The following is a 15252-nucleotide window of genomic DNA, read 5'->3' as shown; positions in this document are numbered from 1 at the left end:
AGCCTTTAAATTGCAAGAACTTGAGTTGAGTAGTCTTTATTTCTATTAGCAAGGGACTCTTATCCCTACTCGAGCAAGTGTACACATGCTAAAACTATTATTAGGTTGCCATGCAGAAATAACTTGTTTTGTAGAATAGTTATATAAAAATAAAACAATTACAACACTTTTGGCATGCTAAATTTCTTTTTCTTTTATAAAAGATGATACTAGAGAAAGGGGAAAATCGACCACAAGATTTCACATTCGGGGTTAATAGTTAATACTTTTAATCAAGAGTTAAGCTAGAACTTGGGTTGTATAATTTCCATTATTTTTAATCACTTGAGCTACAAACCTAATCATCAGCGGCAACGGAGGACCGTTGAGATGTTGTGTTCACTGCAAATATATTTCAATTGCCTAGCCAGCAAGGTATTATTAGCAGTTAATTTACGACATGGAAAGCTCAACAGAAGTATTCAGATGAGAAGGACTAAGAGATCAGAATTGAACATGCAATTATAACTTTTAAGTATGCAACAACCATTAGGTAATCCATCTGTTTACAAAGCTAACGAAATTTTCCTTTGCACGATCTCTATTTTTCTTAAATACACACACTTCCATTGGCTACTAAAAAGCTCCTGCTCATTGCTTAAGCTTACGATCCAAACTCTATCACCGGGAAGTCAAAGATTAGGGTTTCGGACCGGGGAGATGAGAACTTTGGTATCAGTTCTCTTCTTTCTTGCTATCTTTTCATGTGCTGGTAAAACTCTTAACTCCTTTAGACTACTACGCATTGGATTGAAGAAAGAAAAATAATCACTTATCTGATGTTTTCTGATTTGATGCAGCTGCATATGATCCGTTGGATCCGAATGGAAACATAACTGTAAAATGGGATATCATGTCTTGGACACCAGATGGTTATGTGGTGAGTATCACTTTTTTCTTGTAGTAAACTTGATTTCTGACGTACTTCATATACGTTACTCGATGACGTTAGTTGTACGAATTTCACCTTCGTCATTTATCTAAGAAGATTGTTCTAAAAAGACTTAGAGGGTACATACCAAATGTACGAATGATCGATTCTGCCTCTATTGAATGAACTGTATGTTTCAGGCGGCTGTTACTGTGAACAACTTCCAAATGTACCGGCACATCATGAGCCCGGGGTGGACATTAGGGTGGACATGGGCCAGAAGAGAAGTGATATGGGCGGCGGTGGGAGCTGAAGCCACGGAGCAAGGTGACTGCTCCCGGTTCAAAGGGAACGTACCTCATTGTTGCAAGAAAACCCCCACCTTTGTGGACTTGCTTCCTGGTGTTCCTTACAATCAGCAATTCACAAATTGCTGCAAGGGTGGCGTGTTGTCCGCGTGGGGCCAAGACCCCTCGACCGCTGTCTCATCCTTCCAGCTCAGTGTTGGATCAGCCGGCACTACAAACCGTACAGTGAGACTTCCTAGGAACTTCACTCTGCTAGGCCCTGGAACAGGGTACACTTGTGGCAGGGCAAGGATTGTGCCTCCCACAATTTTTTTGACACCTGCCGGACGCCGCAGGACTCAAGCTTTGAGTAAGTTCCTCCGTGTCACATGATTCAATTTATTTCAAACATTTTTAGATTATTGGTTCGTTTTGATTAGCATGTGACATGTCAAATGCGTAACAGTTATCCGATTTTGTGCAGTGACATGGAACGTGACCTGCTCATATTCACAACTTCGGGCCAGAAAATACCCAAGCTGTTGTGTCTCTCTCTCGTCCTTTTACAATTCCACAATCGTTCATTGCCCTTCTTGCTCTTGCGGTTGCCAGGACAAGAGAAATTGCGTCCAGTAAGTCCTCGACCAAGTGACGATATATTGTACAATCTGTGCAAACATATATAAATAAATCACATGGTCATAATTTTGGTTGTGTTGCAGAAGTGATTCCAAAATGATTAGCGTGGTTGAAGATGACGCTAAGCGGAAAGCCAATGCACGGCCGCTACTGCAGTGCACACGCCACATGTGTCCGGTGAGAGTGCACTGGCATGTGATGCTGAATTACAAGGAGTATTGGCGCGTGAAGGTGACGATTACAAACTTCAACTATCGGATGAACTACACGCATTGGACTCTGGTTATGCAGCATCCTAATTTCAACAATGTCACACAAGTTTTCAGCTTTGATTACAAGCCTCTCATTGCTTACAGCTCCATAAGTGAGTTCAAATCGATTTCCTCTTCCACGTTATCTTCTCGTAGTCATATATAGGCTAACATAGCTGCTACGTTATACGCAGATGACACTGGAATGTTTTATGGATTGAAATTCTTCAATGACCGATTAGTGCAAGCCGGGGAATTTGGGTTCGTTCAGTCGGAGATGCTGCTTCAAAAGGACAAGAACACCTTCACTTTGAGGGAAGGGTGGGCATTTCCTCGCAAAGTCTACTTCAATGGCGATGAGTGCCAGTTGCCTCCACCTGATGTCTACCCGTTTCTTCCCAATTCTGCCCATGAAATTCTACTTTCCTTCTCAGCTTTGATTTCGTCGTTCTTTTTCTTGTTTATAGCTATCTGATGATTTGGTTCCATAGCTTCCACAATCGTGATCGACGCCCTAAAATTTTGAAGCTAAGGTATGAAGGATATTTTGCACAGAGAATTGGAGCACAGATACTTCCAAGTATTCTTTGAAGAAGCAAACTTAACTTATTTGTATGTATCTTGTGAAGAGAGACTGGACGAGTCTGGTATATGAATTTCTCTGTTCATATAAATAAGTACATGATTGGCAAATGAAATCTTTAATTTAATGCAGAACTGCCACAATTTGATTGAACAACGCGATCATTTGATATATTACGTAAACAGTAAGAACAGATAAACTCATCAGATTTTATTGCTCGTTTCGGATTTACCATCATGACTACATAATCTGGTAACTCTACAAGCAAGAGGGTCTGGCGATATGAACATTCATACAACACAAGCCAGAAGCAACCTACCCTTTACAGTAATACAAAAAATGAACATCAGCAGCACATTTGACTCCATCTAATTTCATGCCGGGAACACTGATCATAACGCATCAGAACATCTAGTGGCTTCCATATATTCCTATCTAAACTATACCCTTTGAAAATCATTGATCGGAACATTTTCGAGCTTAGATTAAGCATAAGCATACATGACTGCAATGGTCGATAGACAAGTCATGATTAGAGTGAGCAGAGAGACATACTGCCGGAAACCAGAATTTGGCAACCATGGATAGGCATCTGGAGGTGGCATCACACAGTTATCACCATTGAAATAGACCCTTCGAGGGAACGCCCAACCCTTATCAAATGTAAAAGTTGCTTCATCCTTTCGGAAAAGCAGCTCTGACTGTACATTACCAAGAGGCCCAGCTTGCATCAGAATATCATTGTAGAACTTAATTCCCCATAACATGCCAGTATCATCTGTTTGAAAGAAAGCCAGATCAGAGATTCGCAACTTTCAATGTTAAAAAGGAAGAATAACATATGCAGTTCTTTTAGAAAATCATGCAACACTTCAAGTTCGTCAAATTATGTGAGCCAAGAACTGAAGAACACATGAAAAGTAACAAGAAGTCAGGATTAACATACTTATTGTCGCATAAGGAGTTATCGACTTGTAGTTGTAGCTGAAACTCTGGGTCAGATTGTCAAAGTTTGGGTGTTGGACAACCATGTTCCAATCGGAATAATTCATCCTGTAATTGAAGTTTGTAACTGTAACCTTCACTCGCCAGTATTGTTTGTAGTTTACCTTGACATGCCAGTGCACTCGGATTGGGCACATGTGCTTAGTGCATCTAACTAGAGGTGTGTAGCTGTTCTTGTTGGAGGCTGAGACAACTGAAGCCAAGTAGGGGGAATCTGGTCTGCAAATTCACGGAGAATATAAATGTCTTAATGAAAAAGCTTAAGTTAAAAAGAAGTTAAAAGAAGCTGATTTCAGAAGAAAGCTCACTCTACACAGCTTCCTGGATGAGTTGTGTTTCTCTGGCAATCGCATGAGCATTTTGGGCAGGGCACTATAGTGTCATTGTAGAACGATGAGAGTGAGACACAACATGTAGGAGTTTTCTGAGCCAGTATTTGCGAATATGTGCACGTCACATTCCATGTCACTGTCACGAACAAGGGGTAAGAATGACTGACAAACTTATTAGCGCAAACATTTATGTTTAAAAAGATTCATAACACTTACTCATAGCTTGAGTGACTCTCCTTTTATCTGGACTGATAAATTTAGTTGGTTTGACGACTTTGGCACGAGCACAAGTATACCCAGGACCGGGTGTGTTCAGGGTGAAGTTTTTAGGCAGTCTGACGGTCTTGTTTGTGGTTCCTGCTTGACCAACGCTTATTTGAAAAGAACCTACAGCCTTTTCTGGATCTTGCACCCATGAACTAAGTACCCCTCCTTTGCAACAATTTGTGTATTGTTGATTGTAAGGAGTTCCGGGCAATAGATCAACAACTGTAGGAGTCTTCTTACAGCAATGGGGGAGTGTTGTTTTGAATCTTGAACAATCCCCTTGCTCTGTGGCTTGTCCTCCCACCATGTTCCATATAACCTCCTTCTTTGCCCATGTCCACCCTAGCGACCATCCCGGTGCCTGAATGTGCCGATACTTTTGGAAGTTAAAAAGTGTAACAGCAGCCTGTACATTCAAAGAGAACACTAATTAGATATTCACTCAACTCTACTATGCTTCGTGGAAAGGTAAAACGAATCCATGTTTAATGTTGCTGTCAACAACTAATAGAGCTTTGTTTTACTAAACCAAAAGTGGAACGTCTATCTTTGAGTGCAGCTTGCGATTGAGTTTTTAATGTAGAGGGGACCAAATCCTAAACACTCATTCTAGTGACTAAGTTTCGTAGTTTCATTCCCGAATATCTCGAATAGGAACATGACATTGTGAATGAAAACAAGTACCAAAGAAGCACAATACCAGACTACGAAAAGTAACAGAACTAGGGTCACTATGTAGTTTGTGCAAGTAAAAATCCAAATGGAAGCATGACATAAAGATGATGTTCAGTGTTTGGCAACTGATCGATGCTTGAAGAACTTCGACAATCAGCTCATGTTATTACGCAGAAATAATAATCATGTTCCGGTATTAACTTAATTCATTGTATGTATATTTCTTCGAATGCAACCATTTTACGCATTCTGTGCAACTAGTGACAAAAGCAAACAGTTCTCAAATAATACTTACAACATAGCCATCAGCAGTCCAGCTTATGATATCCCATTTGATGGTGATATTTCCGTTCGGGTCGAGTGGATCATACGCTTCTGGCAATTAACAAAAACAATGAACAATGTGATGATTTGAATCAATCAAAAACTATGTCAAACAATAATTGCAGAGCCTTGTTTGCCACAATTTCGTCTGTTAAAATTCAAAAAGTTCGAATTCATTCCGAAACGCAAGAACTTCATAACGAAATACAATTTTACCATGAAAACCCATCTGCATCAACATCAGATAAAACCAAAACCAAGAAGATTAAAAGTTTTGAAACATTAAAAAATAAACAAAAATAAAACCTCATTCCCTCACTTGTAGAAGTGAAAACCCAAAAGCCAAAACCTCACAAACATTGAAGAAATAACACACGTTGGACCAAGAAAATTAAAGATTCAAACTTTGAAGAAATTACAAATTACCAAGTAAAAAAGAGTAAAAAAGATTCAAACTTTGAAAATATTGATCAAGCCTGAGCATATATACCTGTTGCAATGAAGCTGGTGGTGCAAGAAAGCACAAAGACAAGAAAGGTGGCGAAACTGATGAATTGTGGGACTGATCGAATCATGGGCAGGAACAGAAACCCCATTTCTGGCAATTAGATTTTGTTCTGGTCGGAATGTTTGTGGTCTAATTTTTCTTAGGTGCCGCGAAGTTTCATACTTTTTGTCAGAGGTGGTGGCACAGCCTTCGTCTGAACACAAAGAAAAACAGAGAAAAAGAGTGTGGAAATAAAGAGTGGGGAGAACGCGGAAGCGTGTGCTACTGCCCACTTTCCAAGTCTGCAAGTCAGTTAAATGTACTCATTTTCCTTTTCTTTTGTCAAATATAAATGTAGCCAATTTTTAATTAACTAATTTAATTAAAAGTCTGGAAGTTTTCGGTTCGACTTTAAAGATAATGATTGTATTAAATAATGGTGCTGAGAAATATATGTGTACTCTATAATAAAAATATAATAACGAGGTTTTTTTAGTACTCCTCAGTCGTCAGTGTCCAGTACACATTATAATTTTTTACGATTAGATTTTTTATTGTTCAATCGTTAGCTGCATATTTAATCCGCAGTCATCAGTGTATGTCATGCACAAGAGATAATAAAAATATCGTATTATAAAAGATGAGTTCTTCAAAGGAAATAAGTATTAATTTGTGGGTTGTTTTATGGTAAGATTTAATTTGTAAAATGGGTTAAAAAAGATTAATTGACTGTTTCAAAGTAAATAAATACTTGACAGTTGTGATGATCACAAATCGAAATCAAGGGTTTGACAATTTGGCAGCTTCTAGACATTTAGTAGTTATCATGCCCGTTTGGAGCTTAATTTTTTATATTTCAATTTTTTTTAGTTGTTGCCAAATTTCATATTTCAATTGGAAATAGATAATTAATTTCAATTTTTGGTCATTTAGTGTTATGGTGCTGTGATATTTTTTTTGCACTTATAAGTAAGATATTTTAAATTTAACTCTCGAAAATACTAAGTTTGATATTAATTATGACAAACTCATTATGTAATTTAATGCAACTCTCTCACTCTCGTGAAATGAGCCACTAAAAGACCATGGTGGTTCTGAGTCCATCTGGCTACAGTGTAAAATAATATTTAGGCGCCCCAAGCCTGCATTTGTAGAAAAAGAAAAATTAGCAGTTTTGTTGTTTTCTTTATGGTTGCAAAGCAAGGAGGGGTTTATATATATATATATATATATATTTTTTTTTTTTTTTATAATAAATGATATCAATTGAATTAAGATGGTAGGAAAGTGGGCTACGTCTCACACTGGGTTAATAATAATAACATGGTTCAAATTCGCTTTTTGTGAGAATTAAATCTAAGATTTCTCACTTACAAGTGAAGAGAAACATCATTATACCCTACTACTATGTGACAAGCAAAATGGAGAGTTTTAGGAATCGAGTTTAAAATAGACTTTAATGTTATTTATAAAGCAATATAATAAACTATTATTTGCAAACCTTCATTTTTCTATCAAATGAGATTTTTTCGTACTTTTTTCTATATTTTTAAATTTTTAGTGCATTTTACCCTCCTCTCTACCTCACACTTAGTTGTATGGTTTTGTACATTTCTCTCGGTTCTCTCTATTAATTTTAAAGGGACTTTCTTTCAAGTTTTGCCAAGATTACTTCATTTGCTTATGTTATGAGTTTAGAACTTTTTTTCCTCAATACACATGAAAGGCTCTCCCTCACAAGTAATTCTGGTTCCGTCACTGTCCGCTCATAACATAAATATATTATTGATTTGTATTCTAGTAGTAGACCTTACTGAAATATTCATGTGTTTTTTTTTTTTTGAACAAATGATATTATCTACATTAAGGGGGAGATGAAGGTTTTAGCCTCACAATGAGCAAACAATAATATGGTTCAAACTTGTCTTTAATGAAAATCGAACATAAGACCTCTCACTTATAAGTAAAGAAAAATACTATTAAACCGTAATGCTAAATGACAATTCATGCATTCTTATTTTATGGTTTAATGAAATGAAATATTTCGGTTAATAAGTTGGGAGGATAGAGTCAAGTCCAAAGATTTATAAACCCTTTTCCGCGGATGCAGATCTAGACCTTGTCCTAATTTTCTTGCGTATAAAATGTGCATGGTATCGGTCAAACACGTGGACGACATTTTTTTTTTTTTTTTTGGGGAAACACGTGGATGCCAATTAGCGGTCTCTAAAATCCAGTTTTCAACATATATTTGTAAGTTAATGGCGTGACGTACGGTTCATTAGACGAGTGCTTTTAAACGATTAAAAACATTTTTAAAGGATATTTTTGAATTGCATTAAAGTATTTTTAGAGAAAATATTTTTGGATTCTTAAAGTATTTAAAGTGCTCTTTGCTAAAAGTATATGTTCTGTGCTTCTTGCTAGTTTCAGAATTAACTTGCATTTTTACTAAAATTTGTTCAACAAACATTTTATTTAAAAACGTTTTCAATCATTTAAAAATACTTGTCAAACGAACTAGTAGTCAAACAATATAGTTAGACACATACTTTCTCTCTTGTGCAACCTTCTATAGCTATTAAAAGATTTTTTTTTTGGGTAAGTTATTAAAAGACTTACCAAAGACGAATCTGAACCATATTATCTCATTGTGAGACTTAGCTCATTTTCCCATTCCTTAGTATAAATAATATTGTTTACTAAAAAAAAGAAAAATAGTTATGTCTTTGGAAATTTGATTGTGTTGTACTTTGCATTTATAACTCAAAAGTCGTTATTTTATTCTATGAAACTCAAAATTCGTTTTACTTTATTATATTTTTTATAGAAAACTTTATTTTAATCCTTGACAAAGATGACTTTTAGATTAAAACCATGAGTAAGATCAAAATTTAATTTTAGTCCCTTGATACATTAATAACCTCATTTATTAATCATATTTTGATTTTTTAATTATTTTTCTTTTTCTTCCTAATTTTTAATGTATTAATTTTATTTTGTTGTAAACATTTAGATAAACTAATTTTTTTTAATACAATATATTTCGATGTGCTTTGTCTTCTTCATATAGGTATATTAAATTCATTATAATACATTTCGGTACATACATTTCTGTATACACATTTTGGTACACATATTTCGGTACATACCTTTAAGTACATTAATTCAATATAATAAATTTTGGTACTAACATTTCGGTACACTCGTTTAGGTACATTAATTTAATGTAATACATTTCGGTGCGTATATTTCGGTACATACATTTCGGTACAAACATTTAAATACATTAGTTCAATATAATGCATTTCGGTACACACATTTCGTACTAACATTTAGGTACATTAATTGAATATTTCAAGTTTGAAGAATATTAAAAAAATTAATAAATTAAAAAAATTCTTTTTTGGTCAAAAAATAAATTAAAATTTGTATATTTATAAATTTAAGTATTTAATGGGAGACATTACATAAAATACACATTAATTATTTTGAACTAAGGACACATCAAGGAATTATAATCAATATGTAATTTAACACCAGATTTATTTTAAATTTCAATCTTCTTGAAGGATTAAAGTTAAAAAACCTTTTATTTTTATTTTTTTTTGTTCTGACAATTTTAAAGTATAACACATGAACCACTTAAATCAGGTAACATAAAACACATGTGGACTTACACTTCACACATAAGAGATCATGCTTTAATATCACAAAGAAAGTTGAGATTCACTACAAAAATAATTAACTATACGAAGAATGACTTAACTACTTATAAATATATAAAAAATTATATATTTTTCAAATGTGAGATTTATACCCTCGGTACTTTTTTACAAAACACAACTCTAAAAAAATAAACGTATTGTGTACACGTGTTTTCACTTTTCAGAACCATCCATTTAAATCAAACGGGCGACCATGTGCATGCATGGGGTTCGCTAATTAAGTTAAGGCCCAGTAATTTGTTCAATAAAAAAAAAAGGAAAAAAAAAAGCCAATAATTTTCTATTTCACCAACTTATGCCAATCCAATTTCAAAAGGAAGGAATATGGTGGAACCAAAGAAAATCTACCCAACTGGGCTGTCTGGTTGTTCAATTATAATAGCAATCCCGGCCCGGACCAAATTTATTGCCGACCCGTACGAAACGGAATCAAATTTTTGAAATTGTATTCATTTAAGATTTTAAGAGATTTTGAAAGATTTTAATAGATTTATAAAACATAAATTTTGATGAAGTTCAATGCATAAGAGAATGAGAATGGTTTTGAAGGCTATTCATGGCGGGAAGTTTCGTCTTCACGAGAAGATTGGATAAAACAAGTGAGAGTAGTAAAATAAATAGCAACATGACAATGATTTTTTGTATCAAAATCTTAAATAATAGCTTAAAAAAAATTAAAAAATACTGATATCATGACACTTCGAATATTACTAGATGCTTCAATTTTTTTTTTGAACAAACAATATCATTTTTAGATCACTAACAGTATCATACTAATAGTTTGTTGCAGAAGAAGATTAGTGGAGATTGAATGGTTCGTTGTCAGTTGGTAAAAAAATTATTAAATAATTTTTCTGTTGGAATTTATTAAATGAATAAGTAATTAATGTGTTGTTAATTTTATGAATTTTGGGAGAAGCACGCCACACGCCACCCTGCAAAGGAAAAACAACCTCCTGACCCGCGCTGAGCCGCCGCCGTAAGCAGAACAAGAGTCGGCCGGTTGAGTTTTCTCCAATTCCTCCTCCGCCAAGCAATCAAAGTTCTCCCAAATCCCAAATTCAAGAAGAAAACTCCTTACATTTCCACGCGCTAATCGTTTCAATCTAACTTCGTACCCGTTTCCCAGAATCTTGGGGGATTTTTCGGATTCGGAAACAAGATGCTTTCTTGAATCCCGAGTCGCCGGCTTCCTCCTTCTTCTCTTCGATTTCGAGCGACCTCCATGGCGGCCTCCATTGGCAACACCGAGATTAATTGGGACAAGTATGTTCTTTATTCGATCAATTTTTATTTTTGTCCATTAATTGAGAAAATCCCATTTGTTATCGCTTTGTTTTTGCGTTTTGTAGATGTTTCTGGGTGTGCATTCATTGACATTAATGCTACGAAATCTTCAATTGATCAAAGAATTCGATAGGAAATTGGAAACCCATATATTGGTCGAGTGCTCAAATGAGTGAATTTTGTGTTCCATTGAGTTTTGATGATGCTATGAATTCTTTGATTAATTGAAGAGTTCGAAACGAAATCCGAAACCCGTGATTTATATATTGGTTGAGTGTTCAAATGAGTGAACTTTGTGGTGTATTGAATTTTATGCAGGCTTGATAAGACTAAATTTTATGTGGTTGGAGCTGGCTTGTTTACAGGGGTCACAGTGGCACTGTACCCAGTATCCGTGGTGAAAACCCGGCTACAAGTTGCTTCCAAAGATGCTCTAGAGGGAGATGCATTGTCTATGGCCAAAGGCATTTGGAAAGCAGATGGTATTCGTGGTTTATACCGAGGGTTTGGCACTGTGATCACCGGTGCAGTTCCTGCCCGGATTATATTTCTCACTGCTTTAGAGGCCACCAAGGTGGCTGCTTTCAAGATGGTTCAACCCTTCAACTTATCTGAGGCTACAGAGGCAGCTTTGGCTAATGGAGTAGCTGGAATGACTGCCTCGCTTTTCTCTCAGGCTGTCTTTGTTCCCATTGATGTGGTAAATAACTTTATAGGATCTATCAGTTTCATTTGAGTACTTTTGTAATTAGGGGTTTGAGATGCTAATTTTGAGTAATGGGTTTTCTTTAGATTAGTCAAAGATTGATGGTGCAAGGGTACTCGGGCCATGCAAAGTACACCGGGGGGATGGATGTTGCTCGTAAGGTTATAAAGTTGGATGGCATACGAGGACTTTATAGAGGGTTTGGACTTTCTATTATGACTTACTCTCCATCTAGCGCCGTATGGTGGGCTAGTTATGGTTCAAGCCAGCGCTTAATCTGGAGGTGAGAAATGGTTTTTTGTTGTCCATTAACTCTAGTTGTATTTATTCTTAAACTAGGTCAACTAATTCATAATTCGTTAATCAGTAAATTTTATATCTTTCAAATGAATGTTGGCCATACATAACTTAAGATTTTCTGTTGAACATTCTATTTATCATTTTACCAGGGCATGAAAAGTTTGGAGGTGTATCATTTTATTGTTCGTTTTAGGTGGCCTCTGGTTTGAGTGTGTTAGTGGAACATGATAATTATGTTAAGAAGTAATGAGTTGTCGGACATAAACATCAGTACTGCAACTTTGTCGGTTGTTAGGTTGGTTAGCAATTCTAAAGTCCATCAAGCCAATGAATATCTATAATTTTGTAAATGAACTTCGTTCCTCTTAGATGAAGTTATAAGGTGAAGGAGTTTAGGTGAATCAAATACCCTTTTTTTCAACAGTTTATCTTTATTGCCTGACAAAATATCTCGGTGTTACATTATCCTGGTTTATGAAGCAGTTTCTTAGGCCGTGGAACTGGTTCTGATGAAGCTGTTCCGAGCGTGGGGAAAATAGTGTTGGTTCAAGCTGCTGGTGGAATTATTGCAGGTGCAACAGCATCCTGCATAACAACTCCATTGGATACCATCAAGACACGACTGCAGGTATTCATATAAACAGTTAATGTATCTGGTTACTTTGCTGGCTTGCAGCTTGCTCATTCTTCATTTGACCAAGTCATCGACAAATTTGTGTTTACAATAATTATGTCGTTGTATTGTAGACAATGGGACACGATAAGAGACCCACTGCAAGAGAAGTTGTTAAGAACTTGATCAGAGAAGATGGCTGGCAAGGTTTCTACAGAGGGCTAGGTCCAAGATTTTTCAGTATGTCCGCCTGGGGCACCTCGATGATATTGGCTTATGAATATCTGAGTACGAACTCTTAACCTATATTTTGGGTCCTCTTCTCTTTATGTTTCCGTCGCGTAATGTTTACCCAACTTCTAGGTTCAATCTACTTTTGGTGACCTATCTCGAAATCTATACATGCAGAAATTTTAAATTCCTGCTGTTCAACTTCTCAAGCAAAAAGCATTGGACTTGCGAATACCCGAAATTGTTAACTGATTTCTATTTTGTTGTTTCCTTACTTTCAGAGCGTTTGTGCGCAAAAGATGAATAGGTGGTCATTCCTCTTCCATCCACAACCTTTTCTTCTAGCCGTGGAGCGACTGTGCAACGACAGAAAATTTGGTCATGAAACAAACTGGTACCGAACATTTCCGAGGAATGCTAGAGATTGTGGACGCTGAAGCCTAATTTGTTAATTTCGATTGGGCAGTTTGATCCCAAGATATCTCAATATGCATACTTTTGGAAAGGTCCTCCGAATTCGTTCAAGAATTTTTCTGCTACGTAGTTTTGATATCGTTCTTTAAAAATTTAATTGAACTCATTTGAATTTTTGGTTCTATAGCAAGTGTACCTTCACTCTCAGCAGGGAATTTCAACTTATTAATGCAACAACAACAAAGCTTTATCCCACTAAGTGGATTCAGCCGTAGGAATCTTAGAAGGTTGCTACGCTCAGTTTTGTCTCAAGCATCACTGCGCTCGGTTTTGTGTCAAATCTTCCGGTGGCTTCAAGTACTCCAAAATGCATTATTAATGCAAGTTATATAATAATTTCATGTTGCTATACATTGTTCTCTTTAAAATATCAATGTAATTGCAAACCTTACTAACTACAATAGAAATGCTTAATCCCTGCTGTTAACGACAAGTATTACTAGTTAAAAGATCACAGGATTCATTAAAACACAGATATTGAGAAATTTACTCATTAACGACGGTTATTAACCTCTGGAATTTACTCGTTAACGATGATTATGAACCTCTAATTGGCTTCTCCAAAACAGCTGAGAAGAAGAGCTCATCTCCAAGCTTATCGGTCTTGGGCACTACCCTCCATAGCAATGGCTTGTAGCCTAACCTCTTAAACTCGTCCAAATACAACTTCATGTCTTCCTTGTGACAGAAGAATCTGTCAATCCAAATAAGACCCTTAGGCCGAAGGACGCGGTCCCAATCAAACAATACAAACTGAAGGAGTTCAGCTCCAATCCAGCCATCCAAGAACAAAGTGGAATGGATAATGTCGAGGGTGTTGTCGAAGAAAGGTAGCCTCGAACCGATTGATGTGTAAAGAGGAAGAAGGCCTCTTAAGGCGATGACCTCATTGAAAGGAGCCCCTAAGTTTAAGGTACTTGATGCAATGGTAACGTTTTTTCCCCTCATGATAGCAGCAAATGTTCCCGTGGTCGGGCTAAAGTCTAGGCCAATTCTTATCTCCCCCGGCTTTAAGCTTAGAACTTCATCGATGGTGAACTCTGCCGATGCAGACTCGTTTGTTGGTGTGTCCCACGCTTGTTTCGAAAGGTTAAAACAGTCCGAGCATTTGAAGAAGCCTCTTCGGTCCTTGGTTTCTTTCGAAACAAGGCAAGAGTAGTCTTTGCACTTGTAACTGTTCCATAAGATGTTAGCATTGCTAGGTTGAGTCCAAAGGGAGAAGTTTATAGGAAGTGGCTTGGTGTAGTGTGGCGGTGATTTTGTGAAGCATCTTCTTCTTGGCAATGGATCACATCCACGAACTAAAAGCTTCTGAGCTATTTCCGAATCATCTGGGCACGTGCCGTGGATCTTATAACTCATAAACCGGTCTAAATTGGTTGCCATTCGGGCACAAGCCAACCCAATTGATGGAGTTATTGCTTCTACCCCAAGAAAATTTTTCTTCCCAATCTGCCTGTTTTGTTTTGGTGAAATGTAAATACGAATCTCACCCGAAGTGAAGATTGTGCCACCTGGAACCTGTTCTTCAGCTTCAGCTTCACCTTCCTCTGGATTTGTGAAATCTTCATCCACGGTGCTTACTTCATCTTTGTCCGGTTGATGCTTCTTTGTAATGCTATCAGCAAGCTTGTCCAAAGAAATGGCGATGCGAAGAACCTGATCTGAAAATTTCACAAGTACTTTTGATTCGGAACTTTCATTATGCAGCTGCTGCAACAAAAGTCCCAGCTGGATCTGCAAATGAGCGACATCCGTGTGCAGGGAGTGAGGCAAAACAAATTGGTCGTGGGAGATACTGGCGTTGAAAGAGAAAAAGGATTGCGGATATGAGATGTGGAAGCCGAAAATGAAGACTGTAACGGGGCTGACAAGGAGAATGGCACATAGCATCGTCGCAAGAAGGCATCTGACTGGCTTGAAACTGCTTTCCCTCTGCATTTCGTAAGATTGGCTTTCTTCTTCCTTCCAACTTGGATAAATAACAACCATTTGAAGATTCAATCACTCTCGACGCTGTTGACTTGAAGAGTGAAGTTGGATCTCTCTTATTTTTCTATTAAGCTTTCGATCTTCCCCAGGTGCCTAGCATACTTTATTGGCAGCTTGCTTTTAACCCAAGAAACCCCCCAAAAGCAATGCAACTTGATCTG

The 15252-nt window shown here is 36.8% G+C and overlaps 4 protein-coding genes across 5 annotated transcripts; 2 read left to right on the top strand and 2 right to left on the bottom strand.

Annotated features, from left to right (window-relative positions):
• Nucleotides 1-595: 595 nt before the first annotated feature.
• On the top strand, nt 596-2761 carry LOC103962746 (COBRA-like protein 4). Its single transcript, XM_009375514.3, has 6 exons — nt 596-751; nt 840-919; nt 1111-1567; nt 1682-1829; nt 1920-2200; nt 2282-2761. Exons 1-6 carry the CDS (start codon nt 700-702, stop codon nt 2560-2562), a joined length of 1299 nt encoding a protein of 432 aa, XP_009373789.2. The 5' UTR covers nt 596-699; the 3' UTR covers nt 2563-2761.
• A 98-nt stretch (nt 2762-2859) lies between these two features.
• Nucleotides 2860-6050, bottom strand: LOC103962747 (COBRA-like protein 1). Its single transcript, XM_009375515.3, has 6 exons — nt 5764-6050; nt 5245-5324; nt 4224-4680; nt 3984-4143; nt 3617-3894; nt 2860-3448 (listed from the first exon to the last, which is right to left on the bottom strand). Exons 1-6 carry the CDS (start codon nt 5867-5869, stop codon nt 3156-3158), a joined length of 1374 nt encoding a protein of 457 aa, XP_009373790.2. The 5' UTR covers nt 5870-6050; the 3' UTR covers nt 2860-3155.
• Nucleotides 6051-10382: 4332 nt separating this feature from the next.
• On the top strand, nt 10383-13294 carry LOC103962751 (solute carrier family 25 member 44). Of its 2 annotated transcripts, none has more exons than XM_009375521.3 (6): nt 10383-10754; nt 11094-11475; nt 11568-11764; nt 12265-12409; nt 12529-12682; nt 12907-13294. In XM_009375521.3, exons 1-6 carry the CDS (start codon nt 10714-10716, stop codon nt 12930-12932), a joined length of 945 nt encoding a protein of 314 aa, XP_009373796.2. In that variant the 5' UTR covers nt 10383-10713; the 3' UTR covers nt 12933-13294. The 2 variants fall into 2 exon arrangements, with proteins under 2 accessions (XP_009373796.2, XP_048434993.1); XM_048579036.1 differs by having other exon boundaries at nt 10384-10754; nt 11141-11475.
• Nucleotides 13295-13576: 282 nt separating this feature from the next.
• LOC103962750 (probable methyltransferase At1g29790) lies at nt 13577-15108 on the bottom strand. The gene has a single exon (XM_009375518.3). The coding sequence runs from the start codon at nt 15089-15091 to the stop codon at nt 13637-13639; it is 1455 nt and encodes a 484-aa protein (XP_009373793.2). The 5' UTR covers nt 15092-15108; the 3' UTR covers nt 13577-13636.
• Between the last annotated feature and the right edge of the window lie 144 nt (nt 15109-15252).

This window comes from the organism of the source record quoted next, unplaced genomic scaffold (assembly GCF_019419815.1).
Source record: "Pyrus x bretschneideri cultivar Hongxiangsu unplaced genomic scaffold, Pyrus_bretschneideri_v1 Contig13, whole genome shotgun sequence".
NCBI classification, from domain to species: Eukaryota; Viridiplantae; Streptophyta; class Magnoliopsida; order Rosales; family Rosaceae; genus Pyrus; species Pyrus x bretschneideri.
This window is presented reverse-complemented; position numbering and strand designations above follow the sequence as displayed.

What these genes read in the sequence shown, in the direction of transcription:
- LOC103962746 (XM_009375514.3), top strand. Translation starts at nt 700, where the DNA reads ATGAGAACTTTGGTATCAGTTCTCTTCTTTCTTGCTATCTTTTCATGT. An exon ending in GGACACCAGATGGTTATGTG is followed by an intron (nt 920 to 1,110) that starts GTGAGTATCACT and finishes TGTATGTTTCAG; the next exon opens with GCGGCTGTTACTGTGAACAA. An exon ending in CCGCAGGACTCAAGCTTTGA is followed by an intron (nt 1,568 to 1,681) that starts GTAAGTTCCTCC and finishes GATTTTGTGCAG; the next exon opens with TGACATGGAACGTGACCTGC.
- LOC103962747 (XM_009375515.3), bottom strand. Translation starts at nt 5,869, where the DNA reads ATGGGGTTTCTGTTCCTGCCCATGATTCGATCAGTCCCACAATTCATC. An exon ending in CACCAGCTTCATTGCAACAG is followed by an intron (nt 5,325 to 5,763) that starts GTATATATGCTC and finishes GTTAATTGCCAG; the next exon opens with AAGCGTATGATCCACTCGAC. An exon ending in CATCCAGGAAGCTGTGTAGA is followed by an intron (nt 3,895 to 3,983) that starts GTGAGCTTTCTT and finishes GTGAATTTGCAG; the next exon opens with ACCAGATTCCCCCTACTTGG.
- LOC103962751 (XM_009375521.3), top strand. Translation starts at nt 10,714, where the DNA reads ATGGCGGCCTCCATTGGCAACACCGAGATTAATTGGGACAA. An exon ending in ACCGAGATTAATTGGGACAA is followed by an intron (nt 10,755 to 11,093) that starts GTATGTTCTTTA and finishes AATTTTATGCAG; the next exon opens with GCTTGATAAGACTAAATTTT. An exon ending in TCTTTGTTCCCATTGATGTG is followed by an intron (nt 11,476 to 11,567) that starts GTAAATAACTTT and finishes GGTTTTCTTTAG; the next exon opens with ATTAGTCAAAGATTGATGGT.
- LOC103962750 (XM_009375518.3), bottom strand. Translation starts at nt 15,091, where the DNA reads ATGGTTGTTATTTATCCAAGTTGGAAGGAAGAAGAAAGCCAATCTTAC.